This window comes from Pteropus alecto, unplaced genomic scaffold (genome assembly GCF_000325575.1).
Source record: "Pteropus alecto unplaced genomic scaffold, ASM32557v1 scaffold110, whole genome shotgun sequence".
Classification (NCBI taxonomy): Eukaryota; Metazoa; Chordata; class Mammalia; order Chiroptera; family Pteropodidae; genus Pteropus; species Pteropus alecto.
Window position 1 is genome coordinate 3,723,305 of NW_006431920.1, and position 13,734 is coordinate 3,737,038.

The window sequence follows — 13,734 nt, forward strand, 5'->3', positions numbered from 1 at the left end:
AGTTGATTAAAATATCATTTTTCTGGAAGTTGTCATGTTTGTCAGCCTTTTTATTTTTGAGATTTGTTGTGATTTCTTCTTCTACATAAATGAATACTCACTTTCACACCTAAGTTAGAATTTTTAATTTTGTTTTTCTTTTTGTTAAAGAGAATCTCTGAATATCGTGTGTACATATGTCCCTAAAAACCTGGATCATCCCTGACAGAAACATATATGTTCCAAGTATAAGCAAGCGGTTGGCTTATATCTTGCTTTGTTCCTGTTCTGGCCCAGCTAGCTAAGTGTAGAGGGTTTCCTTCAAAGGTAGCAGTTTCACATTGCAGCCCAGAATGAATGAAAACTGAGTCCATCTTCAGAGAACTGAAGACAGTATCAGAGGGTAGAGAAATCACTGTTATAGATGCCTTCTTTGGTCGCTGTTTTTCCCTTTCCCACTGTGATAGAAGGTCATAAATAAGAGCCCGAGGTCAAAATAACTCGCCTTTCTTCAAGGAGAATGGAAAATCGTCTAATCAATTCAGTAACTGCCATCCCAGCTACGTGTTATTAAAAGTCCTGAAGCACTAATGGATATTGAACCAGTTTTCAAAGGCAAAGTTACTATTATTATATAAATATTTTCGAGCTATTTTAGGTTTCGAACCCCTTCCCCTTCCATTTGCACTGTCGGCGAAGGGACACAGACCCAGTTCCTCCCCGTTTACCCATCTTATTAAGCCAAGGAAGAGAACCTCTAATGAGGGTGTGGCTGGCATAGCGTGCCCTTCCTCCCCCCAAGTGCCCACCAAGTTATTCTCAACAAGCAGATACTGCATCCTAACGATATGTGGCAAGGATGGTGTGAGCCCAGGAAACTTGAAGAAATCTCTCATTATTTGGGAGAATAAAACTGTAGTGATCTTTACACTTCAGTAATGTATAAGTATTTTAGTTTTGAAACCTTTTCCCAGAATCTTTTGCTTATGTTTTTCTTTTAACCCTCAAGAAGAGAAAGGATGGACTTGGAGAAGCCATGACCTCGAACAACTCACGAATCAGAAGGCCCCGTGTGCCTGCAGGCATCTACTTAAGTCCAAACATCTGACTAAATATCTATCCGAATAATTGATGTCCTCAGCTCTACATGGCCAAATTCGCGTCTTAAGAATAAAAACCTTTTTTAGCAAAACATTGTAAAAACCTCATTTCTATGATCTCATTTAACACGGACCTTCTGGGACCTTAATTCTAACACTTCTCTTTCTGTAGATGTGTACCCCAATTAGACCCCCTTCCTCCCTGCTTCTCTTTTATTTGTTTGTTTGTTTGTGTTTATTATGGTGACATTGGTTAACGAAATCCAGTAAGTTTCAGGTATACAATTCGACAATAAGGCATATATACATTTCATGGTGTGTTCACCACCCGTAGTTAAATTTCTGTCTGTCACCACATATTTGACCCCTTTTACCCCATCTACTTACCCCTCCCTCTTCCCCCTGCCCTCTGGTAACTACTAGTCTATTGCCCATGTCCATGAGTCTCTGTTTGTTTGTCTTGTTTGTTTGTTGCTTTTAGGTTTATATCTCACATATAAGTGGTATCATGTGGTTTTCAACTTTTTCTGCCTGGCTTATTTCGCATAGCATGATTAGCTCAAGGTCCATCCATGTTGTCGCAAATGGCAGTATTTCATCTCTTCTTATGGCTGAGTAATATCCCATTGTATGTACAGTCTGGCACTTTCTACCTCCAGGTATCACTCATGCTATCCGACTTCCCAGGAACACCTACCTACCCCATTCCCTACTCGCCACAGTCCTATTAAACTCTAAAGAACATATCTCACCTCTTTGAAACTTCAAGTTTTCCCCTCCCCATCTCCATCTGAATGCCCGTAGTAGATTTTTCTCTACGTGATACGTTTGAGATTTAAATGATTGTCGTTCTGAATTATTAACATTGCAGCTATTGTTTTTATGCTCTAACTTATTCAAACTTTTAAGATGGCTAAGAAGAGGCAAACTATGCAAGATTAAATAAATTAAAATGAACTGAAATCATGAGACAAAGAGAAATCCACCTGTCACATACTATATGAAAAGCGAGAGGAGAAAGGAGCAAGAAATGAGAAAAGAACGATGGAGAGATGGGTTCATTGCAATTATAAACAGAGGTTCAGAGTATTATAGATCTTTTGTCCTATTTCATAAGATTTGAGAACCCTTTATAAACCTGAAGATTTTGTTCTGATTGTTGCACTGACTCTAATGCAAAGAGAATGCTTTGTTTCTTGCGCCATGAAAGGAAGAAAGAAGTTGGTGGGATCGGTGGGAATTATGACTCCAGTGTTAACAGTCTACACAGAAGCCCACGGTAAAATGCCCGTTTCAATGCCAGATCAACTCTATGAAATGCGTAGGACTCTCAAATCATTTGTGTAGCACTGTCAAATCATTTGCCTTTAACTGATTCCTGTTGGCTTCAAAAAGAACCACCAGGCTTTTCACTTCATTGACTGTGTTTGCCCTCTCCCCCAGGTCTGCTTTGTGAACCTAGACGTGAACAAGGATGAGTGCAGCACGGAGCACCTGCAGCAGGTAACACAGGGAACCCAAGCTCTCTGGGTGCTCATTACAGAGACTGGCTGCACTAAGAGAACTGACATGACTTCATCTGTAAAAGATGTTCATTTTGCAGGCGACTTTTTAATTGGATAGTTGCATCACAGCCCATGTTCCTGACCCCTTTCCTGACACTTTTTATGTAGTTTGCCCTCCTTGTAGTCATGCATCTTGCGTTCCCAAAAGACAGGGCTATTCTCTGAGCAGGTACTTTCTCCTGCCCATCAGTGCCTTAAAGTGGCTTTTTCTGCTCTCTCCTTCTCCACTCTCAAAACTTTTCCAAAGTTTTTCCAAAACCTGCTTGATACCAGCCAGCCTTTCCCTCTAGCTCTCAGGTTTGCTGCCTTCTGCTGCTTTCATCAAATGTTTTATCCTAACCTTGCTTTCTTAGCCCTATACTCTCTGAGGTTCAGATCAACATTTCGTACTCTGCGGCAGCCAGATATTCCAAGCTCATCCAAGGTAGTGAGGATCCTGATGTAAAATTTTGACAACACACAAAAACTTGAAGGCCCACTCTGTCCTTGGAACCTAAAGCCTGAGGGTACAATAGGAAGGATTAACTAATGTGATATGATTATCGTTTCATGCCCAAAGCTGAAGATGGTTTGATCTCACCGATATAATGCTTTTCGTATATAACAGCCTCCCATTTGCAGCTTGAATATCACAGAACAGTAGACGTGCAATTAATGACTCCCGTGATGTTTTTTTCTTGACAATGCTACACCTGAAGCTTCTGAAACCCAATTGCCCATACAGATCACCCATTATACATTTCCACTGAGCTCCAGTATTATTCATCTGTGTAGTACTGGAGGGATTTTCAAAATGAATTGTACTTAGGATTTCATTCGATGAATTATGGTGCAGAGCCCATCTGAGAGAGAACAGGAAAGACCAAAGCAAGTTGACATCTTAAGAACTGTGTGTTCGAAGATTTGTGTGAGTGATTTGAGACAGTCTTCTGCTATGGCTAAGAGCAGACACTTGGCACTGATTTAGCTACATAAACTTGCATGAGGTGCTAATATTCTTCTTTGGGTCTCAGGCTACTTATGTGTCAAAAGAAAAGTACCTAATCCATATGGGGTGTTGTGGGGAGTAAATATAGTGACATGTTACATATATTCTGTCTTTAGCATAGTGCTTAGAACATAGAGAAAAAGCAATGGTAATGATTATTTTATTATCATTATAATTATCGACTTTATTAGAACAGGTGATTCTTAGTCAACATGTCTCTTATTCCAAGACTTAAGTGGAAAATAATTCCCAAACTACTATGCATAACTGTGGTGTGACAGTAATTTTTAAATGTTTACTCTGGGAAATTTAAAACTAAAGAAATTTTAAATCTTTGCGTGTAAGGAATTTTCTCTTCCAATCTAAAACTTTATGCTCTGATTTAATTTACCATAGATTAAGTGATCTATACTATGAATAGTTACATGAGTATATTGTTTTTGCGAGTAAATAGTTTGGGAGCAGTGCTTTGGAAGTGAAAGGAAATCATCTAAACTAAGAAAGATTCTCGCTCTGTAGAGATTGGTCAACGTATCACCAGATCTCCCAAAACTTATCAACTCCATGAATGTTCAACAGCCAAAAGAAAATGAAATTGTCCTCCTAAGTGGGTTAACATCTGGAAATCTCCAAACAGACTTTGAAGTTTCTCAGGTAAGAAATATAAGTTCTTAATAAAGTATTTACCAGTGGTAAATTATCTATGATCAGCCCTTGGCACAAATCAGTGTGAACCCCAAGTAGATGCTACACATAAACTTCTATAGCATAAAAATCAAAAAATGTCTTTGTACTCAAGAACAATCTTAATTTATATTTCTCCTAAATATTGCCACTTAGAGTTTGACAGAACTTCCCTTATATTAACTCCTAACACTTATTATTTTCTCAAATTCATGATGCTAAATGGCATTCAAACTAGGGTAGACACACTAGGCATTGACTGTTAGCTTGGTTTTTTACAAATCTACTAGATAATAAAAAACAGAATTGTCTTTTGTTTCAAGAACAATACTAAAATTCTAATTCATACTATGTAGTCACAGAATCCCACAATTCATTCTTTCTGGGTGTTATTTATTTCTTAGGATGCACCAAACAGACAAGCTAATAAAAACAGAATAGCCACCCCCAAGATGCAAAGGGTATTTCCTGGGCCCAAAGAATGAAATTTCCAGAAGAAAAGAGTTTTACTGAAACTAAAGTAGGAATTAAAATTACTCTCATTCAACATACTTATATTCGTTATTAGATAAATAATTATACTCTCTACTTAAAGAAAAACAAAAATTTTAAATTGTTTAATGAATTTATAGAAAAACATATAAAATATTTCTAAAGGCACACTATATAAAAGATTGCTAATTTTTCTTAACTAAGATATGCTGATAGTGATAGCTATAGATTAAGATAATGAGCGCTTTGTTTTCCTCCAAATTGTTGTTTCTGGGGTTTTAGTTTTGCTGAATATTTTTTGAATATTCTATTCTTCAATCTTTCAAAATATCAAAAAATTCAGAGACAATATGCTTTGGGGTACAAGTTGAACAAGAAAGAGTAAATGCCTCTTCCAGGTGGCTCCCAGCAAAAGTCTCATCATATCCTGTTGGCTCTCATGTGTCATTTCTGAATCAATCACTATAGCTCAAGGAATGTGATGTTCGGATTGGCCAGGCCTGAGTCACATGACCACCTTTGCAGTTAGAAGTGAATTAACTCCATGTAAATTACTTGGACTATGAATGGGCCAGAAAAAGGTACCCCACAGGGTATGAGAACCAAAGGAAGGTGAATGTTTGGTAACAAAAGCAACACAAGCATTCATTAGGGTAAACGGAAGTAGAATGGCCCAGGACTCCTTAAAGATCACTCACCAAAAATATGTTTAAAATTCCGCAGTTTTCCTAAGAGCTATCGAGAATGGCCTATGAGCTACAACAGAAACACTTCAAACTTCTTTGTTCCAAGGGTCCCCATCACTTCTTATGTATCACTTCACCCACGGCAAGGCTAACTGGTCCTTTCAAGGTCACGCAAATATAAGGTGGAAGAGCCAGCATTGCAAGGCAGGTTTGTTGGACTCTAATTCCTATGTCCTTTCTGATTTTCCCCATGGCCTCCTGGTCTAACCAACAAAAATCCAGCATCAACTTAAGACACATGTAGTTTGTAAGGACGGTGGGTTGCACCTGGACCTCCTCAAAATCAGGCATGCTCAGAGAAATGATGTCTTCATTTCACAGAACAGACAGCCACAAGAGTAGATCTAATGGTTGTGCATCATGAAGATCTCAGAAAAATGTTTTTATGTGGGAAAAGAACTGATTTATTCATATTTTCCACTTAGTATTTTACTTGGCTATTATAATGATAATTTATTGTAAGATTTTGTAGAGTCTTATCTTAAGACTACTAAGGACAGTTTGAGGAAGAAAAAGGTAACTATTGTACCAGCTCCTGATGTGTTGCTCACTGGTATGTATTCAGTAGTCTTTTGAGACACACATGCATAGATAGTTATGTATGTGTTTATACATATTTAATAATATCTGCAAGAAATGAGGTCCAAGAAAATACCAAACTATAAATAAGTAGCTCCATGAGAGCAAGATATCTGATTTATTTACCACGGTATCCTCAGCACCCAGGTAAGTGCATAGCACTTAGTAGGTGTAAAATAAATATTCGTTGAATGAATGAACATGTAAATAAATGAAGGGTGTTATAAATATTTTCCTGCATTTTTACAGTTGTATAATTTGATTGTAAAATAATGTAGCAATATGAAAAAGCAGCAATCAAATCATTTACTGAGATAAAAAGACAAAAAACATGAATTACCAAAGAGAAAACTGCTCATAGATAACGAAACTCCTCAGGCAGCAGAAAAGACACTCTCTACATTAGCTTTGCAACAATATTGTACCTTTCTTGCCCAAAGGAGCCTCGCCAGTTTTATAAATGCATGATTACTCTTGATATCCTTACTCTTCCATTCTGGTACCTTATTTTGCTTTAAAAAACAAAAACAAAATATTTTCATTCTACTTCATCTTCCTTTAATTTTTTCAGATATGAAAAGAAACTACTTTGCATTTGAATAGTCCTTTGTAAGATGTTTTCATATTATTTCATTAAATCGCTATGACTAATCTCTGAGAACATAGAAAGTGTATTTTGAGTGGAGAGGCATCTTCATCTTATAGACTAGGAAACTAAAGTTAAGAGAAGTGAGGTAACCTGTAATGTGGATTTCTGAAAATTTTAAGCCGACCACCAAAAGTTACAGTTACTCTGGCACTGTAACTTTGTGGGTTAAAGATGCCAAGTGGCTTGTTTGTTCCCTTCCTCACGGGGTCTGTAAAAACATTAGCTATGCCCTTGGGCCTGATTTAAACATCTCCAATTAACCCAGTTCAAGTGGCCTCTGCCAATATCTCCGTCCTCACTTATGGATTAACAGAGAATCGACTTTCAGTGAGACAAGGTAGCCAAACTGAGAATATCCTTAAACAAATAGGTACTGGTTATAGTCGACTAAGATGAGATTCGGCCTTGCTCTGCTGCTCTGACATTGCCTATCTATGAAAACACGGATTGTGGTACCTACCAAATAATTCAGGCCTTTGGAGATTTGCTCCAATTTGCAAAACTACCCCCTATCATAAAGATACAAAAAGAGTTTATCTTTTTCTTTGGTAAAGCCAATTAGCAAGCACAGATGGGCTACGATCTTCCTATACCAGCCCTTAAAAGCCCAATCGCCTTTTGTTTCATTGCAGCTGTGGTCCAGCTCAGTTCCAGCCTCCTTCCCCTATTTTAATAGCTTCCCGTAAAGTCTCCCTTACCTGTTTAACTCTGCCTGAAGCAATTTTTTACTTAGACAGAAGGGAACAAAAATATGTAACACGACTGGTCTATTTTCTCTTAAGTCAAATTTTCTTCTAGGTACCCTGTGTTCCCAAACATCATTTGAAGTTTTATTTTCGAGCAGTTCATCATCATAAGCCCAGAAGATATTCCAAATATTTTTAAATGTCTCCACTCCGTCTAACGGAAGAGATCGGTGGAAGAAGAATAAAGGTCAGAGTCAATGGTTTTCTGTTTTTTCTTTGAATAAATGCCTTCTTTTCTCTCCACGTTTAGTGTCCTTGGCTGCCAGATATCTGCTTGGTCCAGTGTGCGAGGGGGAACAGACCAAACAGTACCAACTGCATCATCTTCGAAATCAACAAATTTTTGATTGGTCTGGAACTGGTGCAGGAGCGGCAGCTCACCCTGGAGGCAAGCGTCTCGAAAGTGGAGGATGACACAAACTGTTCCTTGTCTTCAATCGAGGACGACTTTCTCACCGCATCTGAGCACCTGGAGGAGGACAGCGAGGTGGAAGAACACATGAACGGTGAGGACGCTCCAACATAGCAAACGCGCGTTCTGAGATTAGTCTTCCTGTAAAGACGCCTGGATGAAATTTCGGAAAAGTTTCGGGCCACGTCAGTTTGGCTGACACATCACAGACTATGCTAACTGAGTTGAGGGAGGGAAGGAGGATAAGAAAACACTGGGTGAAGATGCTGACTGATGCACTTGGATTTAATGGTTCGATAGCTCCATCCTCCCTAAGGATGCCTTAAGGATGCCGAAGGAAATCTGTGTGTTTTCAAAAGAAACCCTCTTGCCTGCCAAGAGATGGAGAGTATCACTGAGAGGAAAGTTAACTTCCCTAAGATTTTCATAAAAGCCACCGATTTGTTAAGCCAAATTGGACTGGCCTGAATCCTAACATGGCCTCTTTGAAGCTGTGAAAAATGAGCCCTTATCCATAATTTGGGAGTGTAATAGTTACTATAGCATTATTATAGTAAATGTATATTATATTATTATATTGTTTTATAGTATATTATTAATTATATTGTCATGGGTCACTTAAGGATGGGGTTACATCCTGGGAAATGCGTCGTTAGGCGAGTTCATGGTTGTGCGAACATCATAGTACACTTACACACACCTAGATGGTATAGCCTACTACACACCTAGCCTATATGGTCTAGCTTATTGCTTCTAGGCTTCTAGCCTATATAGCATGTTACTGCACAAAACGACACGAGATAAATCAAGCACAAGAGCAAATGGTGCAATCAAGAGACTTTTTAATAGGTAGAAAGAGTTGCACTAGGACATTGCAATGGCTAGGATGTCGCTAGGTGACAGGGATTTTTTTATCTCCATTATAATCTTATGGAACCAACATATGTGGTCCGACGTTGACCGAAATGTCATTATGGTGTGCATGATTATATTATACCATTTTAAATGTGAGGACAGAAGGAAATAACCCAGGAAAATGCTTGGCACACATCTATTCACTCTTCCTATTGGCTCATTAATGGAACTCAGTGAACAGTAAGCTCCCTCCCCACTCTCAGCCTTAGGAAGGGATCCTTAGGTGTCACTGCTACTGTCCTTGGGCAAGTCCTATGCAAACTTCAGAGCACATCTCTGTAACAAGACCCACGACCCAGGTTGCTCTAAACATCCCCCCTCTTCCCTCTTCACTCACTGAGGAGCTGCAAGAGACAATTTTGGGGTCACTTTTTCCCTGAAGAATGGTGACCATATCTCAGCTCCAAAAAGCCATCTTCCCCGACTCTAGCACCTGCATTTGCGTTCTGCATTAAATACCATTTTGTTGGGTGGTGTTCCATAGTGAAACCCAAAAGCCTTTTTAGATTCATTTTTCTTGAGGAAACATCCAAATGCTATTTTTTGGAGGGAAGCTACCTGGTACTTTAAATCATTTTTAGAAAGTAATTATTATTTTAGACTCATGAGGACCCGTTATCCAAAAAGTAATAGTGGCCTTCATTTTCTCTTCACTAGGTTATGAAAATTTAAATGTTTCAGCCCATGTTATGGAAAGTAAAAAGCCAAAGGAAACCACCCAGGAGGAGTGGAATTACAATAAGGAAAAGTCACTTTATACTTTGGAAGACAAATACGTTAGCAAATATCATACATCGTTGATTAAAGCAGAAGGATCCCTGGAAAAAGTAGCAGAAGACACAACTTTGCAGAGTCTAGATCCATCAGCCAAGCCATCGGAGTGGAAAGGTGAAGCTGTGGGGAATGAGAGTTTGGCCACAAATTATTATTATTCAGAAAACTTTAAAGGTCAAGTGGAAAAATTACAGGCACTATACATTCCAAGCAATGCTTATTTCTCCAGGATGTTTAAGAAAGATGGGCCTTCTGCCTGTGGTACTGTCACTGAGCACGGCAGCTACTTAGAGCCAGGAGACCATGAAGATGGAACAAACCCTCTTCTTCCCATACAAGAAGGAGAAGCCACAACCGGCGAGTATGCTACAACCTTAGCAGAATCCGTGCTGCAAGATGCATTTCTTAGATTATCTCAGTCTCGGCCTACTCCGCCCCGGGAATCTGCAGTGGGTGTTTCTGCAGGAAGTGCTCCACTCCCCAGAGGCTGTTCCACAGAAGATGCCATGGTCCCTCGATCGTGGAATGAACTCCCCAGGATTGTCGTTGTTCAGAGTCCAGACGGCAGTGACGCTGCCCCTGAGCCAGGCATCTCCTCGTGGCCTGAGATGAAAGTCTCTGTTGAGACCTCAGGTGTCGCCTCTGGGGAGAACTCCCAAAGACACCCCCAGAGTGCTCTAGAAGTGGCGTTAGCTTGCGCGGCCACTGTGATTGGAACTATTTCCAGTCCACAGGCCACAGAAAGACTGAAAATGGAGCAAGAGTCCCTGGTTTCCAAAGGTCCGCTGGGAGGCAGTGAACCACTACAGACTCAAGCGCCCCCGGTACCCACGGAACATTCCATCAGTGAGTACTCATTCCCATCTGCTTTGTGCGGCTTGACTCAGGTGGCGAGTGCCGTGGCTGTCTGTGGCCTGAGTGAGACAGCGGAGGTGAAGTACCCTGGTCAGTTGAGTGGCCTCTTGTCTGCAGCCGAGTCTGCCACAGCAGTCCCCGCACTTTGTAACTTAGTGGCAGGCGGGGACATGGAGCTGGGAAATGAAGCCATTGCAGAAGCGTTGCTCAAGGAGGCCGCTCTGGTTTTAACAAGGCCAAATACGTACAGCAGCATGGGAGACCTCATGGAATCAGTGACTAGGAGAATCATGGACACTGCTTCACAGCCCCAGAGCCTGTGCTCAGAAAATGTCCTCGGAATGGAATTGGCACAGGCCCTGTCCAGTGTGGTCCTGAAGCATTCCATCGATGAAGTCCACCAAAAAAATAAAATAATCGACTCCCACAATGGCAGACCTTCCTCTGAAACGCTGGACGCTGTGATGGAAAGTATAAATCGACTGCTCTTCAGTGTGATATGCTTCACGTTCAGGAAGATGAGCCATCTTGTACAGCTCGGTGAATGTCCCACCATCCTTTCTAAGGACACTGTTGGATGGAAGGAAACAGAACCGGGCTGTCAGCCAGCTGATAGGGCTGCTAGTCAAGCGTGGACAAAAGCCGCTGAACACTCCAGTAGCCGTCCACCTGGCAATCCACGTAGCACTGGTCTCGTTATCAACGATCTCATCGACGACGTGCATCCAAAGCAAGACAGCAAGGGTCTAGCGAAGCCAGGCCTCTGCCAGAACCCCACACTGCAGTCCGAATTGTCATGTAGTCCCAGAGTGCCTGGTTTTCCGACTGCTAAAACATCCCCCAAGGGACTATATCAGAAAGGAACCATGGGAAAGGATACAAAAATCCCTCATCGGAGGCCCAGTCACAATGAGAATGAATGCAGATTCTCGTCAGAGGGGAAAAGGACACCAACAGTCACCAAGCACAGTTCCTGGGATGCTGAGGACAGCTTCAGTCCAAACACCCAAGAAAAGTGCAGTCGTGCCTCACCGCTAAACAATGAAGTTCAAGTTGATCTGTCTTTGTTAGGGAGTGACCTGCCGCTTCCTGCTCAATCCATGCTGCGGGCAAAACACACAGATCTTTACTGCATTACAGACTTTGCGGAAGAATTAGCAGAGACGATTGTCTCCATGGCAACTGAAATCGCAGCAATTTGCCTTGACAACTCAAAAGGAAAGCAGCCCTGGTTTTGCGCGTGGAAAAGAGGGAATGAGTTTCTGGTTACCCCCAACATATCCTGTCGATCCTTGAAGAGGAAGAAGGACAGCCAGGCCAGTGGGGCCACCGTGAGGAAACACAAGCCACCACGGCTCAGCGAGATCAAGAGGAAAACGGATGAGCACCCAGAGCTCAAAGAGAAGCTGATGAACAGGGTCGTGGACGAGTCCATGAACCTTGAGGACATCCCAGATTCTGTCAGTATTTTTGCAAACGAAGTGGCAGCCAAGATCATGAACCTGACAGAGTTTTCCATGGTGGACGGCGTCTGGCAAGCCCAGAGCTTTCCCCGGAATCGTTTACACAGCGGGGACAGGTGGAACCGGCTGAAGGCCTCCAGCTGTGAAAGCATTGCAGAGGAGGACATGAGCGTCAGGGCCTCTGTCAACAGCCTGGGTTTAATGAGCACCCTGAGTCAGCCTGTTAGCAGGGACAGCTCTGTCTCCAAGCAGTCGAGCTGTGAGAGCATCACCGATGAGTTTTCCAGGTTCATGGTGAACCAGATGGAGAACGAAGGAAGAGGATTTGAGTTACTGCTGGATTACTACGCGGGCAAGAATGCCAGCAGCATTCTGAACTCAGCTATGCAGCAGGCCTGCAGGAAGAATGACCACCTCAGTGTGAGACCAAGCTGTCCCTCTAAGCAGTCCAGCACCGAGAGCATAACCGAGGAGTTCTATAGGTACATGCTGAGGGACGCTGAAAGAGAGAGCAGAGACAGCACCTCTTCCAGGCGAAGCAGCCAGGATTGGACGGCGGGCTTACTGTCGCCTTCTCTGCGATCCCCTTTCTGTTATAGACAGTCGTCCATGCCAGATAGCAGGTCCCTGGGCCCCAGGCTGACGGTGAATGCGCCACTCAAAGCCAACTCCTTAGATGGCTTTGCTCAAAACAGCCAGCGAGATTTCCTGAGCGTCCAGCCGGTCGGTAGTGCTTCCTCCTCTGGGCTGTGCAAATCCGATTCTTGCTTGTATTGGAGAGGTGGAACTGATCAGATCACAAGCATGCTGATTCATGAGACGTGGGCAAACTCGATCGAAGCCCTCATGCGGAAGAACAAAATTATAACGGATGATGGCCAGGCAGCAGATGCTGCCCCTGGTGACTCCCCGTCACAAGTAGATAAGTGTGCACACAGATTAGCTTCAAGCAGAGTGCAAAGCGGGCCAATTCTTCTTGTCCAGGAGTCTGTTGAGTACCCGAGGAGAGACTCTGTTACCGAAAACCAACATCCCCCAGTATTGGCTCCAAGCAGATCTGCTTCTCTTACAAACCACAACGGTTTAGATTCTAAAAACGAAACTTCCTTGTGCCATGATGGCGTCCCTCCAAACCACAGGGGGCGATCACTTTGTTCAAGGGAAGTGCCTTTAATTCAGATTGAAACAGATCAGAGAGAAGAGTGCGTCGGCGAACCTGAACATGTCCTTTCTGAAGGCAGCCCCCTAGAGGAAACAGAACAGCATTTGAAAGAAGAAAAAGTCCCAGATGTGGTGAGGGGTGAAGACACTGCTCAGACAGTCTGCCAAAACCGTAGGTGAGTGAGTGATCTCGGAGACTAGATAAGAGTGCATGAGACTGGAGTTTGCATCTTAATTAGTATTTATTCTAAATCTTAGGGACTTTACTGACACAATAACTAAATTCCTGAGACAATAAATGACCTCTTTGGGTTACTATGAACATGTAATAGAAAGATAGAAGTAATTTTTTAAAGTTTCTAAAACAAATTGGAATCATTTACATAAAAGAGGAACTAGAATATTAACTCCCCATTAAAATTAACCACCCATAGCATGTTACTTTTTAAAATTTGCTCATGACAATTTTCAAGCAAAAAAAAAAAAAAAAGATAATGTCAACTATTCCATTTGAAAAAAAATTTCTAGTGTAAAAACTTTAATACTAGAAACTGACATTAAAATATTTTGGTAGCATTTTTCTTTAGGTCCTCTTCTTTCACGTTGGGTTTTTTTTTGTTGTTGTT

The 13,734-nt window shown here is 41.7% G+C and overlaps 1 protein-coding gene across 1 annotated transcript in view; it reads left to right on the forward strand.

The window, feature by feature from the left end:
* SPHKAP (SPHK1 interactor, AKAP domain containing) overlaps positions 1–13,734 on the forward strand; it is an 86,012-nt gene that overhangs the window by 51,682 nt on the left and 20,596 nt on the right. The window contains exons 3-6 of the mRNA XM_006906778.2: positions 2,523–2,582; positions 4,152–4,286; positions 7,779–8,034; positions 9,513–13,284. Of these exons, the coding sequence (XP_006906840.2) occupies positions 2,523–2,582; positions 4,152–4,286; positions 7,779–8,034; positions 9,513–13,284 (4,223 nt within the window). The remainder of the gene's footprint in view (positions 1–2,522; positions 2,583–4,151; positions 4,287–7,778; positions 8,035–9,512; positions 13,285–13,734) is intronic.